The sequence below is a fragment of the Paroedura picta genome, chromosome 5, assembly GCF_049243985.1.
Source record: "Paroedura picta isolate Pp20150507F chromosome 5, Ppicta_v3.0, whole genome shotgun sequence".
Lineage (NCBI taxonomy): Eukaryota > Metazoa > Chordata > Lepidosauria > Squamata > Gekkonidae > Paroedura > Paroedura picta.
Window position 1 is genome coordinate 17112811 of NC_135373.1, and position 19628 is coordinate 17132438.

Sequence of the window (19628 nt, forward strand, 5' to 3'; positions counted from 1 at the left end):
TAAAAGGACATATTGGGAGCTAGCTTAAGGAGGTCTACTCAGGAGTAAGTCCCATTTTGTTCAATGGTCCTTATTACTAAAACAGTGTTTTTAGGGTTGCAGCCAGATATTGCCCCCCTAAATTTTGTGAATCACCTTAAGCTGTTGGTGTTCACTAAGTGAACCTACCTGTCCACGGTGATCCATGCGACGGTCACCTCCAAAATAGATTTCTGTAACTCGCTCTATGCAGGCCTGCCCTTGTCCTTGATCCGGAAATTGCAGGTGGTACAAAATGCGGCTGCTAGGGTCCTCACAGGAACACCATAGAGGGCCCATATCCAGCCTGTAGTGAGGCAGCTGCATTGGTTGCCAGTTGCTGCCTGGATCCTGTTCAAGGTTCTGGTTTTGACCTTTAGGGCCCTCTGTGATTTGGGACCCACATACCTGAGGGACTGCCTGTTGCCCTATGCCCCGCCCCCGCAGAGCTTTACGTTCTGTGGGTTCAAAATTACTGGTTGTGCCTGGCCTCGACCAGGTCTAGGGCCTTCTTAGTCCTGGTCCCTACCAGGTGGAATGAGCTCCTGGGATAGCTGTGGGCCCTGCAGGAGCTTCTGGCATTCCGCGGGGCCTGCAAAACAGAGCTCTTCTATGGTTGAGGCCGGGGTAGTGAGGAAGATTGGTTGCCCCCCCTGGTGTTAGGCAGTGGTTAGGCCATTTGCTATCTTGGCCCCTCTTTCCACCCCTTACTAGAGGCTGGTTGGGGGGTTGTGAGACCGAGGAATTACTTCCATGTTTGTTCTAGTTTTGTTCTATGATTTTGTTGTCCTGTTTTTAATGGGATTTTTATTGGACACTTTGTAACCCACCATAAGCCACTCCTGGGAGTGGCTGGAAATAAATTAAATAACAACAACAACAACAATTGCTTTTAGAAAGTGGTCAGGATGAGGTGGGACTTTTGCCCAGCAAGTCTTCTGACTGGCTATGCAGATGAAAAGACATTGGCCCATTCCGCACAAGGACCAATGTTGCCAATTGGTTCTACTAAGCGGAAACGCTATTTTTAAAAGTGGAATCTCGGTGTTACGCATACCTGCATTTGTAGTGGAATCCAGTAGCGTTTAATTCCTTTCCCACAGGTTTCCGGTCTTGCAAAAATCGCTAGAAAGGAAGCGATTTTTTCTGTGCTTGGTCCCGCCCCTGGCCGTCAATCAAACGAACAGCTAATGGGCAGTTGTTATCAGGCTCCAGAAAAGCCCCTTTCCCTTTAAGCACAGGTTAAAAAAAAGAAAAGAAAAACACAGGTTGCAACGAATATGCTTTGAATCTTCCTAACGTAGAGACCCATCTAGCTGGCATGTGAGCTGGTGAGTCATTGTTACCACACTCCCCCAAGTGAAAAAAAAAATCCCCCCCCCCGCACGGGCGCAATTTTCAGCCGAAAATAAACTGAACTTGCAAACAAGGGGCTGTGTTTTGCTTGGGGACTTAGGGAAGCTTTAAAGCACTTCTGTGGAGGGACTGTAGCTGGAGAAGCCTCGCTGGGTGAATGAAGCCTCGCTGGTTCGTTGCTTTCTGCTCGCTCCGAGGGAAAAAAAATGGCGATTGCTTCGCCAGAAGTTCGGAGGAGACAGCCAGGGGGAGGCACTTTGTTGGAACCGCAACAATGGGAACGCACAGGTCTTTTCCGCTAGTGTTCCAGATTGTTTGCAAGAGTGTAGCGCTTTTCGCAGGGTGAATCCATTTTTCCCGATTTCACTAGAAGCGCTACAACGAATCGCTTTTCGCGGAACTGTTGCGGGAGTGTTGCAGATTGTGTGCGATGTCTTGCAGAACTGCAAATTAGTAGCATTTACAGTTTGCAAGCCTTCTGCTACATTAAAGTCATGCGGAATCACCCATTATGTTAAACAGTTTCTGACCAGAATATTGAGGAGTTACTATTAGAACAAATTTAGAGTCCAGGGGCACTTTTACGACCAACAAAGTTCTATTCAAAGTATGAGATTTTGTGTTCACGCACACTGTATCTGAGGAAGTGTTTGTGCACGTGAAAGCTCATATCTTGAATAAAACTTTGTTGGTCATAAAGGTGTCACTGGACTCTAAATATGTTCTGCTGCTTCAGACCAACATGGCTACCTTCTTGAATTAGTATTAGAATTATACATAACCATATACCCTGACCATTTATTATTATTATTATTATTATTATTATTATTATTATCATTATCATTATCATTATCATCATCATCATCATCATCATCATCATTCAATTTATTCCCCGCCACTCCTTTGCGGCTCGTGGCGGGTTACAACATCTTAAAACCCCATTAAAATCCATTAAAACAACAACTACAGTTTTAACATTATTAGTTAACTAACTAGCATGGCAAGATCGGCAAATCAACTTCCCCCCTCCCACTACTGGTAGGTGGAGAGGGGATCCTGATGGTTCCTAGTCCCAATCCCAATCCCAGATCCCGGGGGGCGGCATAGGTGTTAGCCTTGGCCTCAACCATAAACCTGGCGGAAGAGCTCCGTCTTGCAGGCCCTGCGGAACGATGGAAGATCCCACAGGGCCCGCAGCTCTCCCGGGAGCTCATTCCACCAGGCAGGGGCCAGGACCAAAAAGGCCCTGGCCCTGGTCGAGGCCAGGCGTGCTTCCCTTTTGTAATTGGTTCCACCTCTTATGGCAGCCATTTTATGATTGTGCTCACAAACCTGTGTCAAAATTCCCAAGCTGCCCACAGGCTAAAAGTTTTAGGGACCCTGGGACAGGTTAAACCTGAGAATAGCAGTCAAATTAATCATATTTTGGAAGTGACATCATTGCCAGACCTTGTAAACTGTGGAGATTTTTATAACAGAAAAGCAGAGAGGCTTGCAATACTTAAGGAGACGATCAGATCAATGTTTTCTTATTGACAAATTAGATTTCTAGCCTATTTCCTGGTTTATTACTGAGGAAATTGATGAGCAAGTTCTGTTCCACAGCTAAATTCGGGTCAGGAGCTGGCTCTTATTGTAAAGAAAAAGATGGCTTTAGAAGCATATTGGGGGGGGGGGGGGATCATGCATCCTAATTTATTGTTGGAACAGGGGTCACTGAAGAGGAGTAAGATTTGACTGCCTTCCCAAATTGCTATTATAGTAATCCACTCAATATTAACTGGGGTTTATTAATCTAATGCTGTGGGGACACCCAGTGGCTACGGAGGGCAAAGCAAAGTAGAACTTCGGCAGATGAAGCTTATCATGGGGATGAATAAAATTGCTCCTGCCGAAACGCCTATTCTGGTAGACTACAAGAGCCTTTCGTTTTTCCTGCTTCGTTCTCTGGGGTCTCCCCCCGCTCCTTTAGGAAATTTATGCACCAAAAACTCCCGTAGAGAGGTTAGTTTTACTCTTCTGCCATTCAAGGATGATCCGTCTGTAGCAAATAAGGAGTAACGCACTTTGCACTCGCTCAGAGGAACATGCCCCCCTTTTAAAAGCTGCACCATCTTTAAGCTGAGCTCTAGGGCTCCCTCCCTCACACCCCGTAGGGGTTCGCCTCTTCCTTCTTTCTACCCCGCCCTCATTGTCTGTTCAGGACGCTGAACCCCATTCCTTTTGGGAGACTTCCCCCATTTCCATTCTAAAAACTGACAAGATCCTCCTCCTACTTCCACCCGCCCCCTTTCCCTAGCGCCGAGGTAATAATTGCTAGCGGGGCGATCTATCGTCTTGTTTTCCCGCGCTGCTTGCTGATTGGCTGCCATCTGCCAGAGCCCGTCGCTGATTGGTCGGTTGTTTTTGGCGGGCTCCGAGAAGACTGAGGGGAGAGTTTCCAATTTGGGCTTAGAATAGTGGTGACTGTTAGGATGGAGGGTAGCTGAGGGATTTAGCAGAGCTGGTTGAACTGGGGTTGAGCTTTAGGAACTGAGGGGAAAGGAGTCAGTAGGGATTGAAATCTGTTTTTTTTTTTGGGGGGGGGGGGATGACCACCGAGGCAGATGCTCCGGGGTTGAGGGAAGATGTTTTAGATAGGTTTGAAGTCCAGGAGCTGAAGGGAGAGACCTCAGGCATAACTGGAGCTGAAAGGTGTATGGGAATAATAAATGAATGCCAAGAAACTAAAGAAAAAAAGAAAGTAGAGACTGATCCAAGGAATCTGAGAGAAAAATCTTTGAAGGATGAGGCCAGTGAGGCTTCTCCTGATTTTCTCCTAATAAAAACCATTGAGGCAGATGGGATGGTCTCAGGTACGAGAAAAGGCAGCTTGGGGGACAAGAGTTCCACACAGAGAGACAAAAAGCAGACAAATAAGAAAAAGGGGCAGAAACTCAAGGTGAGGGGAAATCTGAGAGGAAATAAGATTGACATTGTAATCCCAAACACACTCACTCACTGTAGTGAATTTAGAACTGAACTATAAATGTGTAGCTTTTGCAAGATAGGGCCCCACAAACCTGGAAGTTCTGATTTCAGGAGAAGGGCTTGAGCATTTAGGACTTGTGCAGGTGGTAGATTGGCCCATGGCTTGTTTAATGCTATTGCAACAAGAAGAGACAAGTAGTGTAAGGTTTGCACATTAGTGTAATGATTGCTGTTTTGATTTATGCCACTGCTGTTAATCCTGCTCATCTCTGGGTTGCTAGTTAGACTAGCAGAGATCAACTAAATGTGTGTATCAGGTGTATTGCCCCCCCACTGTCACCACTCCTCAAATCCTGCACCTGGGTACATTTTCTGTTGCAAATTATGAATTGTGTAATGAAATCCTAGATAGTATAAAGGTAGCTAACCAAATAAGGTTTTGATTCATTTTTAACCAGCAATTCATTGAAATAAAGTGAAACATGTATTTTGAATTCTTTGTTACAATAATATGCCAGAGGAAAAAAGACTTAAAAACAAACACTGTTAGTGTTTGTTTGAGTCTAAGGGCATGTTTAAGACCAACAAAGTTTTATTCTGGGTATACGTTTTCATGTGCATACATACTTCAGTTGAGTAGCTGTGTTGGTCTGAAGTAGCACAATAAAATTTGAGTCCAATAGCACCTTTAAGACCCACAAAAATTTATTCAAGGCATTGAATAAATCTTTGTGGGTCTTAAAGATGCTACTGGACTCAAATTTTACTACGCTTCTTCAAGTGTTATAGATTTAATTTTTAAATAATCACTAGTTTCAATTGGATAGTCAGCTTTAGTGCAAATTAATATTGAAAATATTGATTAATTTGGAGTACAAATGAAGGAAAAGCTATCACATTTACTTTTCCAGCGAAGTTTGTTCAGTAGTACATGAACTCGTGTAGTTCTTCAGCCTACGTAGCAACTTTAGGCACTTCCGCACATCGGGAAAAATAGCATCATGCCAGCTAAATGGTGTAGTGCTAAATATTATCACACCTCCCAGCCACTCTTCACCTTTTTGCTGTCTCGCTTTTCTCTGTTGCCTTTTTGCACTTCTTACTCTTCACAAGTGCTGCTGTAAATGGCGGAAGAGAGCAACATGCTTTATATGCAACTCTCTTCTGCCTGTCAATCAAGCCAGGCAGCCAATCCCCTTTCTCCATGTTTTAAAGGTCCCGTGATGCCCACTATTTTTTTTTTAAATTAATACTTCTCCATTTAAACTCATATGCGTACAATCATAGATGCATAGTTTTTTGAACACCACCCCTTATTGAATCATGATAATTAGTCATGTTCCTGATTTTTTTTGGGGGGGGGGGCTTTAGAGAGGCATGCTTTGTGTTACAACTTTAGAGGGGAGGGAATTCTGGCATTGCCTGCATGCTTGTCCAGCTATTCTCCATTAAAAAAAAAATTCCTGTCACCCAGGAAAAAGGAAGAGGGAGGCGGGTGCAAGGGCGGGACATTGGAAGCGGGGGTAGTGCTTCCTCCATACATTTCTTTTGCTGCTGGCCTGCTGGTTGTCCGCTGGGGATAGCGCTTTTTAGGTTGGTGAATCTACTATTTGGGCCAATATAGTGAGCAGTTGGCTGGTCATACGCGGGAGGATGGCAATGTCATGCAGAGCGCCCAGAACATAGCGTCTTCATAGACTAAGTATGCTACATTTAACAGTTGTGGAATTGCCCAATTTGTCTCAGTTGTCACCTCTGTTAATTGATTGCACATCCAATCTGTGCTTAAAATGTAATTGGTATACTGATTAATAATAATAATATTCTTAGAGCTTACTTGCAAAATATTTTTTAGTAAAATCTTTAGCCACAAACTAATGTCTCTTTTCCTTCCTTTACATTAGGCAGAAGATGCTTTTAAAGAGCTGTCCATCTACTTCCCCAAAGATCAGTGGGCTGAAATGGGAGATTGGGAGAAAATTCGCTATAAAAACATGAAAGAGAACTATGAGTTTATGACTGAACTAGGTGAGAAGAATTACTGGAAATGAAAGGAAATGCAAAAGAAGTTGAACATAGTTGAAACCTTTTAACATTTATTTGCAAAAAAAAATTGATCCTGCAAAAAGCTTATTGCATTTGTTAACATTTGACAAAAATGTATTGAAGTACAACCACCTTTATATAGGTGGGCTACCACATGCTGAAACAAGCATGCCATACGCTTACATTATTATAGCTCTTACCTGAATTACATAATTTATTATATATTATCAACTTTTGTAAATACATTAGGAATACAGTAAGCTGCCCATCTGTCCCGACTCACGCCGGACACACACGCTTTCCTAGACTTCGTCCCAGGTCCCATACGGGTCCCCAAAAGACCTGCCGGCCAGAGCCCCCTCCCTGCCTCCCTCCCTCCCTGCCCCCCGGCCAGCAGGATAGCCTGTGGGAGGCAAAGTGAGCCCAGTTGGATGGAGGGAGGGAGGCCGTGCTGCTGCCACGGCACGTCCCGCCTTACGTTCTCTTAATTCTGGTCACCTTAGAATAAAGGTAAAATCTGGAGAACAAACTGAGGGGAAGGAGATAATTTATTATTATTACTGTTCTATGTGAACTGTCCTGGGCCTTACGGATGGTAGTATTCAAACGTAATGAATGAATGAATGAATGAATGAATGAATGAATGAATGAATGAATGAATGAATGAATAAATAAATAAATGTGGACTTGTGAACTTGTGTTGAAATTGTGCTTGGTAGGGTTCAAATCCCTGTACAAATATGGGTTCCCTTGGTAGACTTAAATAAGCTACTATCTTTAAACTTCATAACTAGATCAATATAATAGCAGTAATGACTAGTTTATTAGAATGTTGAGGAGGATATGTAAAATAATATTTTAAATGCTTTGTATATTTAAGTTGATTTATAAGGCACATTAAACAATTTTTGCAGTGTTCTATTATGGTAATTAAGCATCTTGTGGCGCAGAGTGGTAAGGCAGCGACATGGTGTCTGAAGCTGTCTGCCCGTGAGGTTGGGAGGTCAATCCCAGCAGCTGGCTCAAGGTTGACTCAGCCTTCCATCCTTCTGAGGTCGGTAAAATGAGTACCCAGCTTGCCGGGGGGTAAACAGTAATGACTGGGGAAGGCACTGGCAAACCAGTATTGAGTCTGCCATGAAAACGCTGGAGGGCGTCACCCCAAGGGTCAGACATGACCTGGTGCTTGCACAGGGGATACCTTTACCTTTTATTATGGTAATTAGACTTGTCTTCCAAAATCCCTGTTCAGCTGTTGGCTCTATATTGTTTAAATAATCAGAGAGATTATATTTCACATAGCTAAAGGGTAGAAGTAGTTCGCGATAGATCTGAAATTTCTCAGACTGGGTAGAAATGATATCGTCTGGCTTTACTTCATAACAGCAGTGCTAGTGATCATACTTTGCATAGCCTCTGTTAGGAACACCTTTGTGGAAGCATTCTTTTCAGTATGGTAACATTAAAAAATTACAAAACAAACCCTCAGTCCATTTTATTAGGTCTTCCTACTCCTAAACCATCATTTATGTACCATGTGAGGCAGTCCCGAAAGTCTGCAGGGAATGAATCTTCTGAGTCAGATGAAGAGTGGACACCAAAACCTTTAGGTAAATAATCCCTGTGTTTCTTTAGTATAAGAAGACATATGGAACAATTGGGTGAAAGCCTCCCTTGAAAAAATACCTCTATGTATAAAAACTGTATAGATTTTGTTATTCTGTATCCTTCAGACATTTAGTTGGGAGCCTGAATAAATTCTGTTTGTTAAATAGTTACAGTGTACTCTGTTTTACTCCACAAATGTATCTGCTGGGTATTAAATGTCTATCTAGGCCATAGGTAGTAATGGAAACTTAAATAAATTATGCAAGACAGTTTTTCTTATCTTGTTTCTAACCTTATGAATTCTACTGTGAGAAAAACAGCTGTCACTTTTTCTTTTCTCCTGACCTCTGTTGTTCACCCTGCTAAATCCTGCAAGAAACTTTACAAACCCTAGCCATTATTATTATTATTAATTTGATTTTGATTTATTTCCCGCGTGGCGGGGTACAAATTTGTTCATAATAAAACCCCAATAAAAGCCCATTAAAACAATACAAGGACATAAAAATCATACATCAAGAAAAACCACAAAACATGGCCGTATAACTAATCTCCTGTCCCCACAATAAGCAACTAATAAAACATCTAATAGAGGGAGTGGGATGAGGGGGCCATAGATAGTGTATAGCCAAACCGCCACCTAACACCAGGGGGCCCCCAATCAGATCTTCCTTGCTGCCCCGGCCTCAACCGTAAGCTTAGTGGAAGAGCTCCATTTTGCAGGCCCTGCAGAACACTGAAAGCTCCTGCAGGGCCTGCAGCTCTTCTGGGAGCTCTTTCCACCAGGTAGGGGCCAGGACCAAGAAGGCCCCAGCCCTGTTCGAGGTCAGGTGCACTTCTTTCAGGCTGGAATGCCCAACAAGTTGGTACCCACAGAACGCAAGGGGAAGCATAGGGGGGGCATAGGGCGACAGGTGGTCCCTGAGGTATGTGGGTCCCAGACCATGAAGGGCCTTAAAGGTCAAAACCAGAACCTTGAACTGGATCCAGGTAGCAACTGGCAACCGATGCAGCTGCCTCAGGAAGAAAATCCTTGACAGGAGTGTGAACCTATGCACATCTTACTTAGTAGCTGTTGGTGCCCTATCCTGTATTTTCTTTATATAACCACTAAAAGTCCACTTCTACTAAGATGCATAGATATCCTGATTGTCACATTATTGAACAAATAATGCAAATTTAAAAAATGCCCCATTTGGCTTTGCGGCTCCATGAAGCATTTTCGTCCCTGCCAGCATGCCATAGCTGGGGAGGAGCTGCATCCACATGGGCCTGGGCCTCACTAGGGCAGCTAAGGGAACATGGGGCAACCCAGCCCTACATCATGCCAGGCCTGGGAGGGGGCCAGTCTGGCAATATTGTTATGTGGAAATGGGGATTAGCCCTGCTGCCATATGAATGCCTGCCTGGTCTTTTCCTGGCCTCTTTTAAGCATCTTTTTCTAGTTGGAAAAAATTCATGCAGACACATCTGGAACCTTTCAAAGGAAACAATTTGGAGAGAAATTATAGGTGATGAAAGCATTAAACATCCTTCTATCAGAATCCCAAGATTGCTGCCATGATTGATTGCTGTATCTTGAACCGAAGTGTAACCATTTTGAAATGTGCTCCTTGCTTTAGCTTATTGTATCACTTGTAGAATTAGGCACTGCTCCTCAAGGCCATCCTAGCAGCTTGTTATCTGGCCTGTCTGGCTTCCCAGTTTGGCACCTGCATCTTTCTGTATTATGTCCGGATGGAATGTGAATCTCAACAGGTCTGGGAAAGGCGGGAAGCTGGGGGGGGGGGAATAAGAACTGGGGTTTGAACTGTATAGGTCAGATTGGTCAGTGTAAGTCCAGAGAGTCTCTTTGAATAAACCATCATCTTTCACACAATGGGGTTTATTTTCAAATCTGCAATTCTGACACCTTCCCTGCATTATTCTGGTGGAAACTCCTACCTCCAAGTGTGTCTGCTTAAAAGTAGTAGACATGATGCTTCGTTACATGCTTCATTATATGCTGTGTCTTAAACACTCACCAAATATAGAACAATAGTACTATATCTTTCTCGATATGACTGACTGGCTTTAACCAAAATATGAGAGATCTGATCGGAATACATTTTCACTTTTTTGTTTTTGTGGTTTATCATAAATTTATATTTTCAGCATAATGTGCTTATTTTATTAAATAATTGCTTGCATTTTATCACCAGTTAAACCTTTTAGACCTTCATGTAATTTGAATAGCCGAAAAGAAGAAAAGAAAAAAAAACAGAACCATGACCAAGTAAGACCTCACTGAAAATTTCCCCAAGATATTTGTAATTTTTTTAATGAATTGCATAGAAGCTAATTAATTTTGAGAAACATTTTGCTGACATATAAAAAAGACACTCACAATGGCAGGGGTATATAATTTCTGTCCTAAGATTTTATTTGACTGAGCTAATTGTTCAGAAACATTACCTTTCAGTCCAATGATTTGGGTTTCGGTTTGCAGTTATACAAACTTTCAGACAGCTTGGGGCTCAAATGTTTCAGAGTCAAAGCCAGTGTTTCCCAGCTGGAGGTCTGCAGACCCCCAGGGATCCCTGCCAGTTCCCCTGTTGCCTTAGCTAGGCTTGGGAACTGGCCATTTACCTCATCCCCCCCTTCCCCTCAAGCATGAGTGGTTTAGTCGGCTGATGGTTTTCCCGGGTTGGGAGGAGGTGTAGCCTGCATACTTATTCCCATCTTAAATTTCCTACAGTCTCTCCCCTGTTCACAGTCCTCATCAAACCTGTGTGTTAGTATTTATGCTCCATGGAGAATGTTCCTTTCCATCAGTGCTATTAGGAGGTTCTGTTTTTCTGCCTAAAACTGAGCATTGGGAAGAAAATGGATCCAGAGTTTGTGTGGGGAGGTTGACTGGGAGGGTGGGGGGAAGAGACAGGAGACTGGCTCTTAATAGCCCACAACCACTCCCACCGCTTTTTCTCCTATTGCATGCCCCAATAGCAAGGAAGAAGGCAGAGAGCCTGTGTGTGTGTGTGGGGGGGGGCATTTTTCTGAATAAAACTGGTGAGCTTTGTGAAGGAAAGAGGGCCAGGGGTTGTGTGAGGATGGTGGCTGGGAGAGGGGAAGAGAGACAGACAAACACAAGGCTGGCTTTTAACCACCCATAGCTTGTCCCCCCTGCTTGCTCTCCTGCTGTATGCTCCATAGCAAGAAAAAAGGCAGAGAGCCAGTGGAGGGAGGGAGTTCAGCTTAAAACTGGTGAGCTTGAAAAAGAAAGGAAGACAGGGCTTGTGTGGGGAGGGTGGATGGGGGGAGGGGAGAGAGAAGAGGCTGTCTCTTAATAGCCCATAGCTCCCCCCTCCCACTCCCATTGTATACTTCAATAGCAGGGAAGAACGTAGGTAGTCCTACCTGTAGGCTGGCATATTTGACAATATGTGGGGTACAATGCCACAGAGTCCAACCTCCAAAGCAGCCATTTTCTACAGGGGAATTGATCTCTGTCATCTGAGGATTAGCAGCAATTCCAGGGGATTCCCAGGTCCCACCTGGAGGCTGGCATCACTAGTCAACAGCTACTACACGTGAATCCAGTGTAAGGACTGTGCACAGCCTGCATGAGGATTCCTTTCTTCCCAGGATTCCCTTTGCCCTGGCAGCCATTTCTGACCCTGAGAAAACATATTCTCAGGTCCTAAGATTGCTAGTCTCCTGGTGTTGCCTGGGGGGGGTCTCCTCAGAACACGTCCAAATCACTGAAATCATTTTCCCTCAAGAGATGGACTTTGACAGTTGCTTTGCATGATGACAGCTGCTTTGCATGATGGACTTTGACAGTTGAGATGAATACTTCCTTGTTTTGCCCAGGAAAGGTTTGCTACATAGCATATTGCACACAAAAAATGAAACTAATTTCTTATTTAACAAGCATTTTATTTTATTAATGATGCTTTACACACTGGTGCTTTCCCATCACAGAAATTGGGGTTCCCAGGCCTCTTCCTATGTCACCAGAATTGACATATCTATTAGACCCACCCACTCCTGCCTACATTTGACAGTTTCACACATTGCTAGAGATGCCAAACTCGAGGGGGGGGGGTTGGTTGGCAATCTCAGTACAAACTGATCTCCTATGCTTCACAAACAGAACAATACCTGCAGTATTTGCTCTTCTTCAGTGAAAAGGTGCCTGAGATGGATTAAAGATGCTGTGGCTAAAGGCTGAGCAAGGAGGCAAGACTTCTCTGGGCAGGATAAGGTGTCCTCCCTCTGCCAGAAGCCTAGAGCCTCGCTGCACCTTCTTCCTCCTCACCTTCTTGCAGAAGCCAATCTCGCTCCTGACTGGGAATATTCACCAGGTGGACTGCCAGCTAACCAAAAGAACATGAGAGAGGCCATAATGTATCAGTCCAGCCCCCTGTGTCACACAGTCACCAAATCCCAGGGATCATCAAGAGGTCCACCAGCAGGGCTATAACTCCAGAATCCCTCCCACTGTTGGCCCCCAAGCACCAAGAATAAGACCATCACTGCCCCAGTCATAAGAACAAAAAAGGTGCCATGTTGGATCAGTTCAATGGCCCATCCAGTCCACCAGTCTGTGTCATACAGTGGCCAAATCTCGAAGGCCATCAAGAACCCCCTGACATCATTTCCCCGTGTCCTCAAAGCCTGAACAATACTTCAGAGGGTTGTCCATGGTCAAAAGGTTGAAAAACTGTGGTCTAAACTGAGGTTAACACTTCAAGTATATCATTGTAACCTTTAATCTATGATAGTTTATGCAAGATTCTTAGTTAGCCATTAAGGTACCACAAGACTTTCTGCTATTAGATATTGATATATTTTCTTATGAGGTTTTCAAAGTTCCTTTCTCCTCTTAGTTATTTCAGAGGCTAGGAAGTAACTTTAATAGTATTACATTGCTGAATGCTCTTTAGTTTGCTGCAAATAAAACTGTTTTGATGGGAGAATGGGTAGGAATAGAAGGCTTGCTTCTAATTTTATTAAAATTGTTGATTGATTTTGAAAAGAACATGAATTGATTTAAAGGGTGATTATTGAGGCAGAAATACAAGATATATTTAAGCTGATGAAATTACTCAAGGTGGGCAAATTGTAGCTCTCCAGATGTTCATGGACTGCAATTCCCATGAACCCCTGTCAACAACATGCTGGCTCATGGTAAATGTAGTCCATGGACATCTGGAGAGCCACAGTTTGGCCACCGCTACCTAGTTTATAATACAAACAATCAAAGGGGAAATTTAGGAATGCAGCTGCTAGTGTATTTCAGCAGTGACTGAGAAAATGATGCAACTTTCTGTGAAATTTATATCCAAAGGTTAATGACTCTGTATTTGTGGAGCCTCAGTTGTGGAGAAGTTCCACACCATATTTTATCCTGTCTGTTATGCAACAAACTAAGGAAAACAATTCTTGCTAATTTACTAAATGGTTCAAATGGCCAATCTGATAAGGAAAAGCTCACTTTCTTATTAGATAATGAATTTTTTTATTACCCACAAAATGTTATTGTTTGTCCTTGCAGCTAAGAAAATAAGGGCTAAAGAGAGCAAATATCTACTTTGTCATATACAATCTGAATATTTTTAATTGATACTTTAGGATGCTTTGGGCTGATCCTGCATTGAGCAGGGGGTTGGACTAGATGGCCTGTATGGCCCCTTCCAACTCTATAATTCTATGATTCTATGATTAGTAGCTTTATCCTAATTTGTATTGTTTATTTTGTATTATGTTTTGAAAGGTTTAATCATTTTAATTCATTCTGTAAAGGCTTATGACTACATGCAAATAAACTGACTGACAATGGTTAACAATTATGTTGATAGTCATTGCCATGTATATTCTGTATATCATAGGCAAACATTTTTATTATAGAATAGAGAGTCTTCAGAAAAATTAAGAATTAGATAAAGGCAGGGCAGTCTTGTAGCTTTATTAACAAACTAGCAGGTAAACTATTTAAAATATTACTGACATTATGAACATTTTTATTGGTAACTATGAATAAGAAAACATCCCCATTTTAGGGAATATAACTGAGCCAGAAGCTTGTTGTTAATATCTGTTAATTCTCATCAGTATTCCTGTTTCAGAGATGAATTAAGATGTTGAGATATAGCAAAAATTTCTGTTACAGAATAAGCAGAAAAACGTGCAGAAATTTGCTAAAGAAGTCACCTCCCCAAATCAAGCTGATGTCAAGAAAACTCACAAAAATATGTGTTCAGACATGTCTGTTCACACTACTGATGTTGCAGCAGAATCCCAAACTGGTAAATACTGACAAGTCATTCAGTGTTTGCTTTTATAGTACCTGAAAATAATTCAACGATTAAGTCTGTAATATGAGTGAAAAAAATTGTTTAGAACTTTAGTGTTTTCTTTATCGTTCTCTTTAATTTTTGCCTGATTTATATACCGGGTTCACCATCTCTTGAGAACTTTAGTTGGTATTAAAACAATGGTGTTCTATGCAAGGCAACATTGATTGATTGATTGTATTTTTATTTTTCCCTTCCATTGGGAAGCTGAGGTGGCATACTTTTCAAACAATATTTTTATCCCACCATTTCTTTAAGAACTCAAGGTACCCTGTATGGATTTCTTGCCCTCTGTTTTATCCTCAGAACTCTATAAAGTAAGCTAGGCTTCCATCTTGACACTGTGTGTTTATTTGACTATATTAATGAGAGCCTGGGAATTCCTCTATTTTCAACATCCTTCTCGTAATATAAGGTCCTGCTCGTGTTTTTCTTTCTGAAACACTTTGTCAATTCAGTTACCATATTCCAAGGTATCTCATTTCCCCCATCATTTCCATGTGGAATATCTGTGATGGAAAATACCAATGGAACACCATTACATGATATACAACAGTTGAATTTCATTTTAAACTACCCTTCTACACAGGTCTAGGAAGCTCTCACTTTGCAAGGCTTCCCACATTCTGGAATGCAATGCTACATGTTATGTTGTCCATGTTTTTCATACAGAATACACTGGTATAACACTGACAGCAATTATGCTAGCTGCAAAAAACAGAGCTTTCCTAAAATAAAGAAATATCCTTGATAGGCGTAAATCTGGGAATCCATGATGCACTACTCTTTATTAAACTTGGTTCATCTTCTGTTTTGTAGTGCAGCCCTTATTGGGACTGTGGAGGTGCAGGCTGGCCACAGAGAACACTTTCTAGCTTTAAAAATTCCTATTACAGAGCATCCTGCCCCAAGCCTTTCCTGCTGAATGCATCACATGCTCTAGGGGCAGGATGCTCCCTTTCTCCTTTAGTTCCTTTTTTACCACTGTGAGAGGAACATGCACGTCTAGCTGCTCCTAGTTGCTGCTTTCTTTTTTGACAAAACTGCTTAGTTTTTGACTAAGTATCCTTTGGGAGACTGTCTTTGGTGATGCCATTTCTTAACTGTACAGTGATTTTTTGCCTGTGGACCCACCATAATGTTGGAGTATGCAATGTCTGGTGTACAAAGTTAACCAGGAAGAGGAAGACCCTGATGGGGGCAGCAAGAAGGCTGTTAGATAGATCAGAGAGTTCAGGACCTTTCTATCTTTTAAGTGTGCCTTTTGTCTGTCCCTAGATTGCTACTCTTAGGGCAATTTCCTCTTTCTTCCCGGATGCTTCCAGTCTGCCTTCTTCTCTTGAGCCAGCTAGATGTAGGAGCTCTATCCTCCGCCTCACCTTTCCTATCCAGAATGTCCTTCCGTAAATAAAACTTTCCTTTCTAAGCTAAACAGCGTCTGCATATCAATGAAATAACTTTGCTATGCTAACAAAAGGGTTATGGGCCCAGGGCAGACACTAATTAGTTAGACAAAGGAGAATTGCCTGAGGGGGCTTGGTCGGAGCCTGAGGCGAGAGGAGAACAAAGGGGATCCAAGATGGCCACGTGCGGCAAGGATCACGCCCAGCAAATCTACAAACTGACCGACCGCAACTATCTACTTTGGAAGGCAAGAATAAAGGCCTTAATGAAGGCGGAGGAGATTTATGAGGTAATTGAGAAACCCCGACCGCCAGAAACCCAAATTGTGGAGAGGATCTCCTGGGACAACGAGAATGAAAAGGCATGCGGTATGTTGCGGGGGTCCCTTTCTCACAAAAACTTGTTGCATGTTTTAAATTTGAAAACAGCCAAAGAAGTATGGGATAAGATTCAAAAGATTTATTCCAGAGTTTCCTTGAAGATGCCTGTTGAATCCCTAAAAGGTCTCTCTGTGAATGCAAAGGAGACAGTGGGTTTCAAATGCAAAGAGAGCAGCCACAGTCAGTGGGAATGCAAACTAGCAAAACAAAGGGAAGAGGCTGTAAAGACCAAATGGTCTGCCACAGACACAGAGAGCCCAACAGGCAATCTAAACGGAAAGCAAAGCAGAGACAGTGTCTTAAACAGGAAACAAGACAAAGAGTTAACAGATTTTAAATGTCTTTCGGTCTCCCAGAATGTTTATCAAAATAATGCAAATAATATTTGGTTTATTGACTCTGGAGCCATAAATCATATGTCGAATAACCGAAGAAATTTTATAGAATTGGATGAAAGTCGGAAATTAGAATTAATTGTAGCCAATGGGTCAACAATGCTCTGCTTAGGAGTTGGGACAGTTCAATTATCGTGCAGATTACCTACTGGGGGGACCCAAAGAATCCTGATTCAGAATTGCATGTATGTCCCTACACTTGCAAATAACCTCATCTCAGTGGGGGTGATGACTGATAAAGGACTAGATGTATGTTTTGACAAAGGTAAATGCCTAATTAAGGATGCAAATGAGATTTTGGCCACGGGAAGCAGAGAAGGTGCTTTGTATGTGCTGGATACCTGTAAGCAACCAGAAATTAATCTTGTGAAGCAATGCAAACATAGAGACTGTATGAATCTGTGGCATCGCAGATATGGCCACCGAGATAATCAAGCAATAAAACAATTAGCAAGCCAGGATCTAACAAAGGGCTTGCAGATGAAGGGGTGCCCTACTGAACCAGAGCGATGCATGTGCTGCCTTAAAGCCAAAGCAACCAGACCCAGCTTCAAAGGGAAAAGTGATTTGCAAAGAGCAAGGAGGCCCCTAGAACTTATTCACAGTGATATATGTGGTCCAATGAGGACAGCAACCCCCAGTGGAAACCGATATATACTGACTTTTATTGATGATTTCTCAAGATATACTGTAACTTACCTGCTCAAAGAAAAGGGCCAGGTATTGGAGAAATTTAAAGAATACCTTGCAATGGCCAGGAACAGGTTCACTACAGATCAGCCACTAGTATTATTTTCTGATAATGGGGGAGAATATATTGGACATGAAAAATTATCTGGCAGAAAATGGCATAGAACATAATTTCACTGTCCCATATACCCCAGAGCAAAATGGTGTGGCAGAAAGAAAGAACCGCTCTCTCACAGAGATGTGTAGATGCATGCTCCTAGAAGCAGGCTTACCTGAGAAGTACTGGGGAGAGGCAATTAACACTGCTACCTACCTGCAAAATAGACTACCTACCAAAGGTGCTACTGCAACACCCTATGAACTTTGGTATGGGCACAAGCCCAGTGTGAATCATTTAAGGGTGTTTGGATCTAAAGCTTATGCCTACATTCCCAAAGAGAAGCGAGCCAAGCTGGATCTTCGTGCTGAAGAAGGCATTTTTGTTGGCTACGCAGTGGGATGTAAAGGTTACAGGATCCTTAACCCCCAGACAGACAGAGTGAAGATCTGCAATGCGGTGTACATTGATGAGAATCCTAGAGGCATGAAAGCTGTGGACATCAGTGAGCCTACATCGGCAGAAGGGGGTGAATCCTCGCAACTAGAAACAGTGTTCCTCAGGCCTATGGGCAACGCGAAGCAAACTTCCCCGCAACTAGAAACAACGTTTCTCAGCGTAGAGGACAACGCAGAACAAGACTCCACTGCAGAACCTCAGGAACCAGAAGGGGTTGCAGAGCCAAGTGTCAGACAATCTTCAAGAACAAACAAAGGAGTACCACCAGAAAGGTTCACTTATCTGGTAAAGGCAGAAGCAGCACCTGAGCCTTCCACATGGAAAGACATTGAAAGGATGCCTGCCAAGGAAGCAGCTAAATGGAGAAAAGCTGCAGAAGAGGAAATTGAATCTCTGAACAAGAACCAAACATGGACACTCACAGAACTGCCTCCAGGGAAGAGGACAGTTGGATGCAAGTGGATCTTCAAAACCAAACTTGGAGCAGAAGGGGAAGTACAAAGGCATAAAGCCAGATTGGTTGCCAAAGGATACTCCCAGAAATATGGAGAAGATTACGATGAAACCTTCGCACCTGTGGTGGGACACACTTCAATAAGAATGCTCTTGAGCATAGCTGCAGCAAGAAAGATGCATGTGGAGCATCTGGATGTAAAGACTGCATTTCTTCATGGAGAAATAAAGGAAGAAGTCTACATGGAACAGCCACCAGGATTTGAAAGACACACAGACAAGAATCTTGTGTGCAAGCTGAAAAAGAGCATCTATGGACTGAAACAGGCTGCAAGATGCTGGAATGAGAAACTGCATCAGCTCCTAACCAAGGAAGGGTTTAAGCAAGGCAAAGCAGAACGCTGTCTCTACTCGAGATATAAGGACAACAGATGGACTTATATTCTGATTTATGTAGATGATCTGCTTTTATGTTATGAGGCCAAGAAAGACTGTGATGAAATAGTCCAGAACTTAAATCGAGAAGTGGAAGTAAAGCAACTTGGAGACATCCAGTACTATCTTGGAATACAAATAGAACGCAGAGAAGATGGGAGCTATCTTCTCAACCAAAAGCAGAAAATTCAAGAATTTCTCAACTTCATGAATATGAAGGAACTTAAGCCAGCGCCAACTCCAATGAAGACAAACTTCTTGGAACAAAGAGGAATCAGTGAGCCTTTCCTCGACAACAAGCAGTACAGGGAAGCAATTGGGAAGCTCCTGTACATCAGCACATTGACACGTCCAGATATCGCAGCAGCTGTTGGCTTACTGTGCAGGAAGGTGGAATCACCAACCAAAAGAGACTGGAATGCAGTCAAAGAACTTACAAAGTACCTGACTGCAACTGCACACCTGAAACTAAAGCTACCAACATGTGACAATCCCAGACTGGTGGGATACATGGATGCCGATTGGGCAGGAGACACTACTGACAGAAAGTCTACAAGTGGACACCTGTTCTACTATGGCGGCGGTGTAATCAGCTGGAGCAGCAGGAAGCAAGAAAGTGTAGCTGTCTCCACAACAGAAGCTGAATATGTATCTGCAGCAGAAGCGTGCAAACAACTGAAATGGATACTGCAACTGATGCAAGACTTTGGGGTAGAAGAACCCAAGCCAGTGCAACTCTATGAAGACAACCAAAGCTGCATCAAGCTTGCACTATCAGAGAAAATCAACTCCAGAACAAAGCACATTGATGTGAAGCATCACCTCGTGAGAAACATGAAAGAAGAGGGGCTTGTTGAGCTGGACTACTGTCCTACGAATGAAATGATTGCAGATGTGCTCACCAAGCCACTCGCCAGAGAGAAGTTTCAAAGTCTACGCAAGAAGATGAACCTTGTGGACTTTGTACACTAGACTTTGA

The 19628-nt window shown here is 42.9% G+C and overlaps 1 protein-coding gene across 3 annotated transcripts in view; it reads left to right on the forward strand.

The window, feature by feature from the left end:
- Window positions 1-3976: 3976 nt before the first annotated feature.
- PRDM9 (PR/SET domain 9) overlaps window positions 3977-19628 on the forward strand; it is a 52426-nt gene continuing 36774 nt past the window's right edge. For all 3 annotated transcript variants that reach the window (XM_077336710.1, XM_077336711.1, XM_077336713.1), the window contains exons 1-5: window positions 3977-4315; window positions 6249-6372; window positions 7893-8000; window positions 10200-10273; window positions 14153-14288. In XM_077336710.1, the coding sequence (XP_077192825.1) occupies window positions 4073-4315; window positions 6249-6372; window positions 7893-8000; window positions 10200-10273; window positions 14153-14288 (685 nt within the window). In that variant the 5' untranslated portion in view covers window positions 3977-4072. The remainder of the gene's footprint in view (window positions 4316-6248; window positions 6373-7892; window positions 8001-10199; window positions 10274-14152; window positions 14289-19628) is intronic.